This window comes from Lissotriton vulgaris, chromosome 8 (assembly GCF_964263255.1).
Source record: "Lissotriton vulgaris chromosome 8, aLisVul1.2, whole genome shotgun sequence".
Lineage (NCBI taxonomy): Eukaryota > Metazoa > Chordata > Amphibia > Caudata > Salamandridae > Lissotriton > Lissotriton vulgaris.
Genome location: NC_141696.1, coordinates 1,432,417,004 through 1,432,433,783, shown reverse-complemented (window position 1 = coordinate 1,432,433,783; position 16,780 = coordinate 1,432,417,004). Strand labels below are relative to the sequence as shown.

The 16,780-nt window shown below is 42.4% G+C and overlaps 1 protein-coding gene across 1 annotated transcript in view; it reads right to left on the bottom strand.

Moving 5' to 3' along the window:
- GPHRB (golgi pH regulator B) overlaps positions 1–16,780 on the bottom strand; it is a 50,057-nt gene that overhangs the window by 10,380 nt on the left and 22,897 nt on the right. The window contains exons 6-9 of the mRNA XM_086935502.1: positions 16,467–16,587; positions 14,315–14,395; positions 3,349–3,458; positions 1,795–1,883 (exon numbers count right to left, since the gene is read on the bottom strand). Coding sequence (XP_086791628.1) covers positions 1,795–1,883; positions 3,349–3,458; positions 14,315–14,395; positions 16,467–16,587 — 401 coding nt within the window. The remainder of the gene's footprint in view (positions 1–1,794; positions 1,884–3,348; positions 3,459–14,314; positions 14,396–16,466; positions 16,588–16,780) is intronic.

The window sequence follows — 16,780 nt, the reverse complement described above, 5'->3', positions numbered from 1 at the left end:
GCAGTGGCACAGTGGTCAGGGGCTCAGTAATAGGCTGGTGGCAAGGCCATACATATTACGAGTTTCAGGATCACCAGTAGTGTCATGGAGCTCTTTACTCCATGAAACGGCTGACGGTCCAGAGACAAAAAGGGCCCCCTGTTGCCCATGCGCATGGGATGCATGCAGGGGGGCACAACATGTGACCCCCTGTGTGAATGCATCCCAATTCCTGCACGGCGTGCAGCTCACAGTTCATGCCATGCAGGAACTGTTTTTGGAGCTCCCACTGCGGTTCCCATTTTCAGGGGCGTCGCCGTGGGTCTGCTAAAAAAAGCCCGCCAGATACGAGGAAACTCGTAATCTGGCAGGCGGTGCACAAACGGGTTTGACGTGCGGGACGGGCCACTGGCGTGGCAGTCTGCTCCAGCACCACCAAACTCGTAATCAGGCCCTTAGATTCTGACCCACAGGTTTGTTTCAGAGCCAGGAGTCCTCCAACTTGCCAGAGCACTCCCTACCTGTTGACAAGATTCCAGAAGGCAGCCTTCCACAAACATTTTGCCATTCTCTACTTAAGAGTGTACATTTTTGTTATGCGTATTCTATCACTATGAAGACTCCTCGCTTGAGAATTCAATCTCTGCACCTCTACCTTAAGCAAAATTAGAAATCTAAACTTTGTGCTGTCTCTTTCAGCACATCTTTGCAAAGAGGAAAGTATGCAGAAGAATAGTCATTTTAAAATAATGCTGAATAGCACCTTACTGTCGTACACTCAAGCTATTTCTTGTCCTAGGAAACATTTATTGTTGGAAAATGTTACCTGTTTTAACAAACCATATCTGGGCCCTAATGCAGCCCCAACAGGGTGTAAATAATGATGCAGCTTATTAGAAGCTGCCATTGTCTGGTGTATAACAATCTGCCCAACGAGGAGTGAAAAAGGCCATCTGTATTAAACAGTGGTCAAGCAAAGGCCTACAGAGAACCCTTCCCTGCTCCACTATTCCCTTATGTTCCCCATTTCAATGACTTTATTCTTTTATTACAGAACAGCAAAGACGATGAATTTGATTCCTTTACTTGTATAAATGTTTTATAGACAAAGGCTAGCAGATCAATCCATTGAGTACATTTTAATCTTGACTAAACAGGGTGGAACAAATCAGATTCTGCAGGGCGACTATATTAGAAAGTGATTTACCTAATGATGAGTAGTGTTCGGATGTGTATCATTCCACAGGGAATCATTTCTTTTTGACACAAATTAGCGGTCTTTGACTTTATTAGAATAAAAACTGGCGTGCACTGCAAGAACGCATCAACGAGGTCTATCATTTCTCACAATAACCTCCCAAATGCTTAAAGGAGTCCTGGCTTTTTTTCATCAAGAAATATGACGGTTTTATTTAAAGCTAAAATAAAACGGGTTCATAAAGGGCACTGAGACACATCACAAACTGGATTGGCTGCAGACAGCTGTTTGAAATGTTATACTCTAGCCTATGTAATACTGACTACAATATATGGCTAAATGCTTCGGTTAACAGTTCATGTGGGATCAGTTTCAGCAATGAAACGCACACACAGTTGAACCCCGAATCCCTCCTCCACCCACGTCCCTCCCTCCAATCTGGCAATCGGGATCGGTTGCAGTAAAGAAACACATACACCCACACACACACACACACACACACACACCACACACTGTCCTACCCCCCAATATGATCTTAAAGCCATTCGAGGGCTGATAGACAGCCTTTTCCAGAAGTAAAAATAATATAACCCCCCTATGGGTGTACCAGTTTTTACCTTTGTTGCATGGAGATCCGCCGTTTCTAGAAAAAGCTGTCGACTCAACTCCTCCAACGCATCCACTTCTTGCTGGATCAGAGAGAGATCTACAATACGATTAGACTTAAGGAAAGACCACGTCACTGTAGAACAATTCCATACATTCTCAAATCTCCTCCTCAACCTTCTCCTCACCTGAGAACGTGATGCGGCAGATCGAGTTTTAAAAGACTACAATCTCCAAATTTGGGGATTACTTCCTCTGTGTTGTTAAATTCGGTTTCTGACGATGCAGGTTTTGAGCGTACCTTTCTATAGGAGGTACAGTAGCGGTAATCCCATGCATGTTTGTAACCTAGTATTATTGTACTACATATTCAAATTACAACATAGACAACACCAGCAGAACTTTTGTTTAAATGTTGATATATATATCATCAGAACTGCCCACTATGTTGTAATTTGATAACTGTACCAAGATATAAAATCCAGGCTCGATTTGAACATAGCTGTATGACATTACATCACCAATGACCTGGGAGAGGTATGTCTGCCAAGTCAAATAACAATGCTCTATTTAGACTGTTGAAGAGATTGTTAATCGATGTATATGGTTACTAAGCAAATGGATGGGTCATGAAGCTCAGGTCATCAGGCAGGCTGCTTTTCCCTGAGGGATGTGGGAGTGGGGTAGGTAGTGACTTTGGTCTCGATCATCGGCAAGGGGATATTTTGGTTAGTGCCTCACTGACCGTAACACAGCCTTTCTCAAGAGATACTATGAGGTATTTACAAAAAAGGCATACAATGGACACATGCCCAAATTAAAAGTAGGAAAAGAAATTGCCACTTTTAGACCCGAGATGTTTCTTAAAGCATTAACACGAGGAATGGTACCTTCTGATTAACTGATGTCTGAAAGCTTCTCATGGAATGCTTCGTTCCATCCTTATTCGACCAAAAATGCACACGAGAATTGATTTAGACTGATAAACGATAGCGCCAAGTAATTTATTAGCTATTCACATATATCACAATCACATTCACCTCCACTATTAGGGTTAACTGTAACTATTGAGCCATTCATTCCCAAAAAGCTTTCCTGTTAGTAAAAGGTGCTGCAACTCATGGAGTCCAACAGGGCAGTCCTCAACAAGCATTATGTGACAATAACCTGCCTCCAGTAATTTATATTTTCAAATGCCAAGTAGAAGAGTATCACCCACAAGTTTTCCAAATTAGATCACAGTGCTCAATTAGAAGGCACCTACATATTGAAATTTCACAATATCGCACAGTGGTTGACTGCAATTGCATTTATGGCAACATCATTAGTGGAAGAAGTAGCGATTGTCACATCTGGCATAGGTGGTCTACACACCAACACTATTATGAAGAAAAATTCATTCAAAGCAGAAAAGAAAAGCAATAAAATAGAAGAGCCATAACATTTAATGATATTATCGAAAACTGCATATCGGCCTAAGGTACCAACTAGGAATCAACAATATTACCTATTAAAGAACTCCTAAATTAGTCAACTGCCTTGAAGTGGGAGAAGGCAAAGGATACTTTCACTTGCTGGAGCAGAGGAAGTGACACTCTTTATCATCCCCCAGAATCCAGAAGGCTTGCAGTGCTCCTCCCCTCTCTGGAACATGTTTCTTCTTATCATTGCTATTCTGAAATATTAGGAAAGTTACTTTTATCACACTGCAGCGGACAGTTTCAATGCATTGTGAGCAGGAGCACTTTAAGACAAGGTGATGACATGGACAGAATGTGCCACTTCTGCCTATCGTTTAACAGCGCCTAGAGTCCGAGACTTCTAGTTTTATTTCACGTCAATAGAACCAATGAAAGGAACAACCCACATTACAATGATTTTTAACAGGAACGTACAGAGCCAGATGACACAAAGTATTTTACTAAAGAAAAAGAGAAGAAAAGGAATAGAAAAGCTGATGAATATTGTAAATGTCAATAAAATAAAATCAGACTTTGATACAATTCATGAATGAGTGACTGTACTCATTTCCATTGTTTATCTACCGAAAACTTGGAAAACCTTCAGATAATCTTTTAATGAGATGCAGCAGCACCAATACTGTATATGCTGATAAAGCACTAGTTTTAGGAAGGCCAATAAAATCTAGATAGCCATAACGAAAACGTGTTATTGAATTTATCCAAACCAATCAAACTGGAGTTCCAAAGAGTAGCAAAGAACTGTTCACAACAATGGTTAATCATAACTGGAACCTGGGGACCCTCACTGAATCATTATTGGAATCTGGGGACCCCTAATGAATCAATACTGGAAGCCGAGGACCCTGGCCTCAGGATTTTCAATGATCTGAACGGTAAAACGATAAACAAAAAATACAGAAAAAAGCTTTCATGAAACAAAGATAACAAACATATCCATTCACAAGCAAATATTAAAAAATAGAACAAATTTAAATGGGAAGGTTGGAACTTTTCGAAATTCAATTTAGGCCACTCATCACCATTACTGTATTCCGTTTGATGCACTTGCACTGCTCCCGTGAATCCATCGGAGAAATGTGGCTTAATTCATAGCCTCCAATTTCAAATTCATTGCATTAACAGAATGTTTTAAAATAAAATCATTCATGTTGTTTATGTTATATATATATATATATATAGTTTCACAAACGACCTCCGTTTGAAGGCGCACTCGCAGGCAGCAGATTGACGGCACTCTGCACTTCAACCGTTTGAAAAAACTGGGACCATGGAGATATGCAAACGGTTGAATTCTCCAAGAGGTGCAAGTGGCTAAAAGGACTTAAAACACGTAATGCGGATTACCTCTCTGTGAACCCCAATGTGGGAATAACAATTTTGTGAATATAAATGAGAAGCGGGACCTACTAAAGGAAAAATACGACTATCAAGGGGGCTCACAACATACTATAGGAAAAACAGTACTATGAATACCAGCATGCATCATTAGCTGCTTCTACCTGCTGCCCACTGGAGGGCGTTTTAAAATACATGCTGCTAGAGCCTCCGTGAATGCTTGCCTCGTCATTTAAGAATTGCCTGAGACCAATGAGCAACCACGCTCCGAAACGCGTTAGGCTGAAGATGAAGTAATTCGGAAAGAAGGAAACGCAGAGTGCGTCAATCTGCTGCCTGCGAGTATGCCTTCAAACGGAGCTCGTTTGTGAAACAATATATATCATGTGATCAAGCCTCCGGCTGGAGGCGAAACGCGTCATGCGGGCTTGCTGGGTTGTAATTTTTGAAACTTAAGATGAATTAAATCACTGCACTGGAATCCCTTGGGTCTGCCTTTTTCGTTTTCTGACGGTCTGGAGGTGACTGTTGATACTGTGAGAGCAGTATCGAGCGAAGTAAGAAAGATATATATATATATATGTGATCAAGGTCCGAGAGGGACCGAAACGCGTCATGGCGGTGGTGTTTGGGCGAGCTATGAAATAAAGGAATATTTGCACGAAAGCTGGGTCTGCATCGTCTCTTTGGATTCGAGTCCTGTGTGCTGGAGGCGAAATCAGTAAAACTAGTAAATATAAATGGGAGGTTCCTGACCCTATGTCTGTTGACTCACTACTGTCAGTATTAAGCAGGAAAAAGCTTATGATGAACTACTGTGAACTTATGATGTTCACAGTAGTTCATACAAAAAGAACAAAATAGTCAATTCTGTAGGCTGGAATTTTCTTTCACTAAGTATGAAACAAGAGAACGGCATGACCAAGCTAGGCAGCCTGAACGTTCAATACAATACCAGTTTTTTAGCTAATGTGCTATGCTTGAAGGTTCAGTGTCTAGCTTTTGTCAACAGACCCTGTCGTTCTTCCTGCCTGTTACATTGTCTTTCATTAACAAACATGTCTAAACAATATGCATATTTTCTCACTATCTTTTGCATTCATTTTGAACAATACAATTATATGCATTTGTTTATAATAATTGTATCACATTAAACATGCCCCATTATTTACTATTCTGAGACATAAGGCCCCCAAAGATTTGGTAAAAAAATTGAAAACAACTATAAACACAATTCCTTTTAGGGGTCACCTTGGTTGAAAGAGATTTGACAGACTAGCACAGGGTGTGTTAGATGAACAATGAATTTTCATCAACAGATGTCCTTCCTCTTCATAGACTGGCCTGTTTTCCCTGGGTGCTTTTCTAAGACGAGAAACATGGTTTCCCTTTCAGTGTCACTGGGAGTTTAAGCTTAATAGAGGTGTGCTCCAGCACAAAGTCCAATGTGGCCTTTTAGTTTGTTGTAGAGTCCACTGGAGCCTCTCATGAATTCTCCGAGTGCCCCCAATCTGGCCATTCATCCTTTTTTTTTCTTTACCACATTCTGCCCATTGTCAGCTTCATTCCGGTCACCGATGTGGACAAGGTCACTTCTCAGAGTGTTCTACAGCAGTGAAGTTTGAGAAGCCACTACAGGGCCTGCTTTGGGATGACACTGGTTATATTGGACACAAGTCTCGTTGATTGATCTGTCATTGATAATGTACATATCTTTGTGTTTGAGGAGGGCCTTTCTGGCAATCGGTGAGGGTGTCACTTTAGTCGACTTTGAGATTGGAATTGAAGAGTAGGTTGTCCATGGGGTTCTGCATCATGGAGCTCGCATGAATAACTGAGAAAAGCCTTACATGACTTGACAATGGCTGTGGGGATGACAGCACATCAAGTTCATCTCTGTCTGCTTGGCTGCTCTTCTTGACATCCATGGTAATTCTCCATTCCAGTGATGCAGCCAATTTCCCAAAAAGGCCAAGTTATATAAAAATGCTTCGAAAAAAATTAAATTAAGACTGATTTAAAGAGTTTTTGATTAGGGAATGTGAATGACCTTACAGAATTAATACCATCGAGCAAATACACTCTTTGAAAAAAGTGTAAACATAAGTACATTCTTATTTAATGGTAGAAAGTGTACAATATCCAGAATAACTTGCTCTGGTTAGATCCTACAAATGAAACAACCAGCCCATAATATGCCACAATTACACAGCTCGTTACCTCTCATGGTTCGATTACTACAGCTCTTTCTTCTTAGCTGTTCAAAGCCCTGACCTTTTAACCTTTAAAAATGCCCGATATGCAGCAGCTGTATTAGCTCTTTGAGATCTTCATGGCTTGCCACCAACCTCAGGATCTAATTTCAGGGGATCTGTTGCACAAACAAAGCTCTATAACCTTACAGTGAAAATAGCAGCATTCTTTATGGTCAAACAACCCTCTCTCCAGCTAGTACCAGATTACCGGGTCCCTTACTCCCAATCTTGTGAAAATTTATGAAGAAAAAGGTAGGCCACCTAACCATTTTAGAAACCGTACAACACATTAACTCCAGATCTCCAGTCTACTACTAATTTGCTCAATCTCTCAAATATACTTAAAATCTGCGTTATTCCTTGAACCCTCAATCTCTCCTCACACTGATGTGCAACTGGAAGTTATCACATCCCGTCCCTGACTGCCCCAGAAAAGGACAGCAATGACTTCAGCTACACAACTAGATCCTGGCAGCCTTTTCGCTTCCCCCACTGTTTCTGTGCATGAAATGTTCAAAAGAATGCAACCAATCTTGTAATGTGCATTGATACTACCTGTGAGGCACAGATTATCACAAAAAACTAAAAATTTATGTCATCAGTCTGTCAGTCTCCTTCAACAAAAAGAGAGGTAGGGAGAGTAGATTGACACTTTTATTACCCGGTTATGATCAATCAACAAGTAAAGAGTGTCCTATGGTTACAATTAACCACATATAGAGAGCAAAACAAAGAAAGGATTTTAAACGGCCTGATTTAGGATGTTTAAAGAAAGCCCTCACTCACCACCTGGTGATGACATGCTTTATCATTGGGCTCCACCAGGTCATATATAGGGATTGATTTTAAATACTGTCTTTAGTGATCATAGAATAAAGTTCCAGTTGATTCACTACAGCCCAATTTTAAATCCCTCACCACTCATTAGTTTAGTTTTGCACAAAACTCGCCCTAATTCTCACCAACCTGCTCCGCAGTAGACCTGGCGTTGTAGCACACCAAAGAGACATTCGGTCTCTTAGGTGGAGCCCAATGATGAAGCATATCATCACCAGGTGGTGAGTGAGGGCTTTCTTTAAACATCCTAAATCAGGCCGTTTAAAATCCTTTCTTTGTTTTGCTCCCTATATGTGGTTAATTGTAACCATAGGACACTCTTTACTTGTTGATTGATCAGTCTGTCAGTGGCATAAATATTCTAGGGCAGTGTTCTTCAAACTGTGGGGCGCGCCCCCCAGGGGGGGCGCGCCACCATTCCAGGGGGGGCGCGGGCTCCAGGCGAAAAGCTTACCTTCGTTGTGTTGTTTTTGTCCTTCGTTTTCGTCTGTCCCACGTCGCGTTGTGATTGGGGGAAGCGTGAGCAGCAGCCCAATCAGCATGCAGAACGTCACTACTGATGCACCACCAATGAGAGTGGCAGCAGCTGCGATTGTAGGAAGTGCCGCGAAATTTGCGGCCATAAAGCCCCTACATCTAACTTTAGCTGCCTTTTCTTCCTGTTTGTGGACGTGTTCCCCGTCGTCTCGCTTGGAAGGATTGCTGCAATCTGCCCCTCATCGCCTCTCCTCGCTCGGGTCTGCGTGTGCCTCTCCTCGGTGTAATCTGTGTGCCCATCATCGCTGGATTCTGCCCTCATCGCTGGTAAGGGGGCTTTCTCGAGGTCAGGGGGGGTTGTTAGGGCCGTATTTGCCATGATTTCTATTATGCTGCAGGCCGGCATGGACTTTCTCGAGGGCAGGGGGGGGCGCGGGGGAGGGTTGTTGGGGCCGTATTTGCCATGATTTCTATTATGCTGCATGGACTTTCTCGAGGGCAGGGGGGGGCGCGGGGGAGGGTTGTTGGGGCCGTATTTGCCATGATTTCTATTATGCTGCAGGCCAGCATGGACTTTCGAGGGCAGGGGGGGCGCGGGGGAGGGTTGTTGGGGCCGTATTTGCCATGATTTCTATTATGCTGCATGGACTTTCTCGAGGGCAGGGGGGGGCGCGGGGGAGGGTTGTTGGGGCCGTATTTGCCATGATTTCTATTATGCTGCATGGACTTTCTCGAGGGCAGGGGGGGGCGCGGGGGAGGGTTGTTGGGGCCGTATTTGCCATGATTTCTATTATGCTGCATGGACTTTCTCGAGGCTGTGTGGCTGGTCGCTATTGTGTTGATGGTAAAGCACATTCTGAGAAACCCACAGAGCAATAATAAGGCAGTCCTCAGGTTCTTTATTTTATAATTGATAATTCTTTCCGAGAGGAAACCTAATCCTGACCCCTTCTGAATGTTTGTGATCTCTTGTCAGAAAATGAGGCAGGGATGTGGGAGGCTGGCGGTCGACTTTCCTTTGGTATGGGCTGCACGGTTTTATCATCTGGGCAGAAAGAGTAAATCTGCATTTAAATGGAAACATTTTAGAAGAGCGACGTGCATGGGCATGCATGTATTAGTTTCCTTTGTAAGCACAACATGCAGGTGAAGTGTTATCACGCAGAATGATTGATGCAGAATAAATCAGGCATCAGGGGAGAGACAGATCATTTTGTAAAGCAGTGCATACATAACACCACGCACGGGGAGATTTACACCCAATGCCCTTGCATGCTAAAACAGAGATCATTGCACATCTGGAGGTGATCCCGGATTTTCGTCGAGTTACACTTCGAGGTATTGGCGTGCCACATCGTCAATGATATTGCTGAAGTCTCGCGCCGATGCCGCTTTCCATTGAGCTCTCAGAACAGCTTGCACAATTATGATATTAGCCTTAGCTCATTCAAATGTGACAGGAACTTAGCTTTATCCTCACGCAAGATGGCTGATTGCATGTTTTGCCTGGAAGGAGGTCCAAGCAGGCCAAAACGATAGATTAGAACACATTTCAGATGGCCTCATTCATATGCTCACAGAAATTGTTCAGATATCAAACATTTGTCGTGATTTGTTTATACAGCAGGCCAGCATGGACTTTCGAGGGCGGGGGGGCGGAGGGTTGTTACTGCCGTATTTGTCGTGATTTAGTGAACTATATTAAACAGCAGGCCAGCATGGACTTTCTCGAGGGCAGGGGGGGGGGTGTTGTACTGATGTTCAGCCACAGTTATGTATGCATTTGTTTTTTATGCGTTTTGCTATAGCGCAGACTTTACTCGATTTCAGAGCGCTTCACAATAGGAACAGTAATGATAAATGAGTAAAAATTACAAGGGAACAAATTACGAAAGCAAACTTTACGTTTCATGAGACCATAGTAACACACAGACGCATTTCAGCATATATATGTTTTGCAGAAAACATGCTGATGTAAGTTACCTTTTTCATCATAAATAACCAACATAGGAGAAAACACATCTGGCTGAAAATACCACTGCAATATAATAGAAAGGAAAACATAAAAGGAGGAAATGACGTAGAAACACTGAAATGGCAAAGGCTCACTTGCCACCAAAACGATAGACTTCTTCAAAATGGGGTCCCAAGTGGTCGCATTTCCAAGCCTACTCTCTTCATAGCCGAACTTCTTTAAAACACCAAGGCATATAATTTGTTAGTGGGGTTTTGACATGGCACAGACAAGACGGTATTAGTAAGCTGCTCTCTTGGCCCTGAAACTAAAACAGAAGTAACATCGTCGTCGCTGGCCGCACATTCTCCTGGGTGTCTGGGTCCTGGCCTTTCCTCTCGCTATGTGTACATGGCGCCTGGCCATTGCGTCACTGGGGGCCACTGGGCATGTCAGTCACTGGGGGGTTGCACCACTGCCAGGCCAGGCAATGTGGCACTTGCGCATGTATCAAAAGCAAACAAAATGCAAGAGGTAGCAAACAGTACATTATAGGAGGAAAAAGTGAAATTTGTGCAAGTAACAAAAGCGTATAAGGTACAATATTATTGTATGTCTCAGATTTTTCTGATTAGATAATACCTGCTTTCTATCACATATAAAACCATTGTTTTCCTCTCTTTTCTGCGTGGCCATTTGCATGATCTGCGGTGACACTGATCCCAACAGTGCCAGCACCACCCTTGCACTGAATGTTTTAGTTTGACGTCTTGTCTGCTAGGTCCACTGGTGTTCCTTTGGCTATGTGTATGCACATAACTTTCTATTTACGCATTTTCAGCATTTCTAGTGTGACAACAGCGCCAGCATGTTTTTGAGCACTTTTACCCGTGTATCTGTCGCAACATTGGAAGGTTTTGCACTTGATTTTCTTTCTTTGAAATATGTACCAAGTTCTTTGCCCAGTCATGAAGTATTGAGTCCTGTCACACACTTTAGGTCAGTGACTTTTTTCCTCACCTGCTTTGCTTGATTTTGCTTTCGGTGGCTGCTTTTTTTTCTTTTAACCGCGTGGGATTTTTCCTTATATATAAAGGTGGTATCTTAACTAATGACGTCATAGCTTTGACATAGGAAAGATTTATATTTTGAATACAAATTTCAAAAATGTACAGAGTGGTGGTACGGAGTATCCCTGGAGCCCTCCTTGTTCTGTTCCAGATGCCTTTCAGCTGCACATGTTGTATGAACCCTTTTTGCTGCAGTAGATTAAGTGATTTTTCCCAGTGCTTTTTTGCCCTGGCCGTCCGTCTGTAATATTGCGTTCATACTTAAACAGCCAGAATTCAAATTTTTAACTTGCAGATCATGGCCAGCTTACCAGCCTTCAGGACTTCAACTAATAACTTGAGAACATGCAAGTAATATTTCTTAAACATTTTCTCTTCATTGCAAGGCAAAAAGCTACTTGGTCGCTAGGCTGAGGACTCCTATTCAAGCAGAAGAAGCATCTCAGGAAGTGAATAAGAAGGTACGCATTTGTTTTTGAGTGATCGGTGAAGGGGCAGTGCTGAAGTTTGCCCTGACTAACCTTCGAACAAGTAACTTTCAGAGCCTCATCGGTGGTATACAGTATATACATACTGCAGCAATTTTGGGAGCACCTACTTAAAGCCTGGATGAGCTGGAATTACTTTTTAGCCACTTACCACAGAATTATGCTTTTATCCAAATTTATTTTATTTAAAACATAGGATATTTTTTTAACAAATCTTTTTTTTGCAACTACAAAGTTAAAGACCTCCTGTACCTCATGCAGCTGTAAAATCGCAGCCATTTACTATTCATTAACATACAGCTTCAAATTTTGTGTCTTAGGTTAAGCAAGCATTTGATATGGATCGTTTTGTGCTCCGAAAAGATGGTCAAGTGCTCAAGCGAAAGGCTGAAACAGAAAGCGACGGAGAGAGAAAAGCTGCAAAAATAAGGAAATATGATTCCTCCTATTTGGATATTGGTTTCACCTGCATTGTTGTTAGTGGCGAAAGTAGACCGCAGTGTGTGATTTGTGGCGTGATCCTAGCTAATGACAGCTTGAAGCCAACCAAACTAAGGCGTCACTTTGAAACGAAACATGGGTCTCTAGCAGGAAAAAGCAGAGATTTTTTTTGACCGGAAGTTGACAGAGATAACCCAGCAGAAAGAAGCTGTGAAACATGTGGCAAATACTCCTGCAACTGCATTAAAAGCATCATACCAAGTAGCATACCACATTGCCAAAAACAAAAGGCCCTTTGTAGATGGAGAAAAGGTGATTCTCCCAGCATTGCTCGACGTAGCTAGGACAATGCTTGGTGAAAAAGCAGCCGAGAAATTCAAAAGTATACCAATCTCAGATACAACAGTTTGCCGCCGCATCGCTGACATGTCAGAAGATATCCAGGGACAGCTCATAGCCAGGTTGAAATTAAGTTTGTTTGCTTTACAGCTGGATGAAGCAACTGATGTGTCAAAGGATGCCCACTTAATTGCATATGTTCGTTACTGTCATGAAACACTAGTATTAGAAGATTTTTTATTTTGCAAGCCAATCAAGGGGCGGGCAACAGGATCAGATTTGTTTTCCATGATCAATGACTTCCTGAATGTCCACGGCTTGAAATGGGATAACTGTGTTGGAATCTGCACAGATGGTGCTCCTTCAATGTGTGGTGCTAGGGCTGGCCTAAAAGCAAACGTATTGAAAGTGGCTCCACATATTCTTTGGACCCACTGCATGATACACCGTGAAGCCCTTGCTGTTAGAAACATGGAAAGCGAACTAGAGGATGTGCTGAATTCTGCTGTAAAAATAGTAAATTTTATAAAGACCCATCCCACAAGAGCTCGTCTATTTGCAATTTTATGTGCAGAAATGGGAGCTGAGCATGATGGCTTGCTGTTTCATACAGAAGTGCGGTGGTTATCCCGGGGGAAAGTGCTGTCTCGCATCTTTGAATTAAGGAATGAAGTACGGCAGTTTCTTCTGAGTTTGGACCCCTGCAAAGCAGAACAATTATGCAATCCCCGCTGGCTTGTACTTCTAGCATACCTTGCTGACATTTTTGAGAAATTAAATTCCCTGAATCTGTCTCTGCAAGGAGCTGACATGACTTCTTTTACCATGAATAAAAGAATAACTGCATTCAAGAAGAAGCTTGAATTATGGGGAAGACTAGTTGAAGATGGCCTGTTTGAGCAGTTTCCATGCTTAGTAGATGCACTTGCGGAGACTGAATATGAACTTCCAAGGATTGCTGAGGTAATAAAAAATCATCTGACTTCTCTCAGGGACAGTTTGCAAAAGTATTTTCCTGAGGACAATGATCACTTAAACGACTGGGTCTTTCAACCATTTCTGGCAGACGTGGCAAGCCATCTCCCAATCCGTATGCAGGAAGAACTAATTGATCTCCAAAGTGACCGCACTCTGCAGATGCATTTCAGCAAAGTCTCACTGGGAGAGTTTTGGCTGAAAATGTCTGCAGAATATTCAGCTTTGCGAGAACCTGCAATCAAAACTCTCTTGCCTTTCAGCTCGTCCTATTTATGTGAGATTGGGTTCTCAGCACTTGCGGTACTAAAGACCAAGTACCGTTCAAGACTGGATGTGGAGCACAACCTGAGGATGGCAGTGGCAAAAATCCATCCACAGATTGACCGTCTCTGTGGCGAAAAACAGGCACACCCGTCACATTAATTATCAATCTGTCATGTGTAAAACAAAGCATTCTAGTAAAAACATTTTGTGCACATTTTATTTTGGGAAATTTTGTTTTGAGCTGTGTAATAAGCCACTGTGATTTAACCATACCCACCCACAAACCTACAGTTAACTAAACTCTTATTGCGTTGAACATTATTTGCCGGATATGGCCTGGGATACGCGGGTGGCGGTCAATTATGTAGCGCGCCACATTCCAGAAATTTCTGCCAGGTGGTGGGGGGGCCCGACATTTCCAAAAATTCAGCAGGGGGGGCTCAACCTACAAAAGTTTGAAGACCTCTGTTCTAGGGACTGCAGGAAGGTGTGAAAAATAACAATAAGAAATCACGAATGTGCATACCTGTGTATTTTGCACATGTATAAGAAATGCACTTTATTGTAAATAATGCCAGCCATCTAAATATTCTTTTAGTTTGTGCTCACCTCTTCTTCTTGCTGATTATCATATCCAAAGTCTGTAAAAGTCTTCGTTCCAGGGCTGCGATATCTGTATCCGTCACATTCCTAGAATAGAAACGGGCATCGTCAACTGGGCATATCGCTTTAGAGTACAGCTGTAGGGTCAACGAGACAAGGCACCAGTCCAAGTTGTTCAAAACAGCCAAACTTGTCAACATCGTTTTCTGGTAAAGTGTCTATGACTGAGACATTGTTCATTCTGTACAGTACAGGTATGGAAGGCTGCACCACAGCTACTCCTCCCCATCAAGAGTTATTTGGAGAAGTGTATAAAGAGGCCAGAGATTTGGGAGGGACTAGATAGGTTGATGTATTGTTGAAGTGAGAATCCGCACGGCCATTACCCAACTGCAGGTTCAAAAGCTTTTTAAGGTATGCGGGATAACTAGCTGGTTTGGCATAATTTTGTTGGAGAAAACACTAATCACTCAGCTGCTGCCATAACCATGAAGCTGACACACATACATGCATACATACATACATACACACACGCCTTAGGTAGGATTTAGACAAACTCATTCCAAATACTAGAGGTGTTTATTGTAAAATGCTTTGGGTTTTCACAGTCGTCATTTAATTCTACATTAAGAATGTTGGGATTGATTTAATAGTATCCTTCATTCTCATATACAAGGCTTGTGTGCGGATTCTACACAATAAACATTATGAAACGCCAGCAGCTGTCTATTCTCACTCTTTTCAGGGGCCTGGGTGGATATTTGACAAATAATCCTCCTCCCCTTCCTAAGCGCCTTGAAACCCTCTGGGTATGTAGTGCGCTATACAAATTTCATGACTTGACTTGACTTGGGTGAGGGTTCAAGCATCTTACATATAACCGCTGCAGATAACAGATTCTCTGGCAGAGTTGTCTGACCCATAAGACTCTGGATCCAGATGGGCAGAGCTCCTCACAGAGAGGGGTCAGACACACCTGCCCATTTTCCTTTTCCCCTAAATGGGAGCAGTAAGCAAGACCCTCTTGGGATGAAGGAAAGCTTTCCTCGAACTGGGAGGTACACAACAATATTTGCATGTTGCACTGCATTGCGTGGTATAATATGTTGCTGAATAATAATCTTCACCATCTCATCTCCACCAAAATAAAACCAAAAGACATTACCTCATAATCTAGTCCATTAAAATACAGATATTCCCTAAAAGTCTAATATTTTACATTTCATTTACAGTTTTTTTCTGTTATGTTTCATACTGGTCGATTCCTGCATATATTTCAGACTTGACATCGTGATTCTCACCTACTTAAGTATTTAAAGTATTTTCCATTCTGTCGTTCTGGTTAGCAGTTGTAGGACACCCAAAGAGACCAAACAGAAACTAAACTCACGCTGGGAAATGGCCAAGTAAAAAGCACTGGTTATACCAGTAAACGAAAAGCACATTTTAGTCCTTACCCTAATATAATATATTGATGGGGGAGTTAATATTTATCATTCTAGGTCATGTTTCACCATTATACACAGCAAACGAAGAGGTACTACATTTGAAATATCCCCGATGTGGATTATACATATTCTTAGTCAATGCGTCATATTTCTTAACATTAGTTATTTAACTGTGCAGAATTGTATTAAGAGGCTGTCTTGTATCAGCAATCAGGATAAACAGGGAGCGCTCAGGACGTGACGCGCAAGTCTATGAGGCGCTGTGTGGACGTAGAGAGATTACATGTTCCATGAAGTACCCAACATCCCCCCGCTGTTCTCTACAACAGTTCTTCCAGTTATCAAAGGGGCAGTCTATAAAGTTTGATGCTCCCAAGGGTTAAGGATTCTTTTAGAATACAATCTTGGTTGGTTGCATGGCAAGAGTCTGCGCTATAATTAAACAACCCTATTCAAGGAGGAGGGGAAGTTCCTAACCCCTGTCAATAAAAGTATCTTGGAGCACAGCCTTGCTTGGCACTGGTGGGGCAAGAAAGACCCTTCTCAACACATATTCACACAGCTTCTGGCTGCAGATCTCCTCAGCAGATTGTAATTGACACAGCTCTCTGATTTAGAATGTGCAACATCTGTCTCACAATCTCACACTGAACTGAAACAAGCACTATCCAGACAGCCGATACAATGATGCATGATGGGAACCTGTGCACCTCAGGAAGTAGGACATGTATGTGTAGGGGCAGTTCACTGCACCGAAGCCGGACAGCAGCGCCATCAGGGTCACTCCGATCACACCCACCCGGCTGATCAGCTGCTCGATGGAGAGAATGCCTGGAAGAGACAGACAGCATGAGTGACAGGGATCTAAACTAGCATCCGGAATTCACATGGTGCACAAACAGTTCATTTAGCCAAACCGTGACACAATATTTTATAAACAAGCATTGCCCAACTGCACTGGTTCTCAGATTTTCAAACTTTTTGAACACGCCATATGTAGCAGATATTTGCACATGTGCTGCAG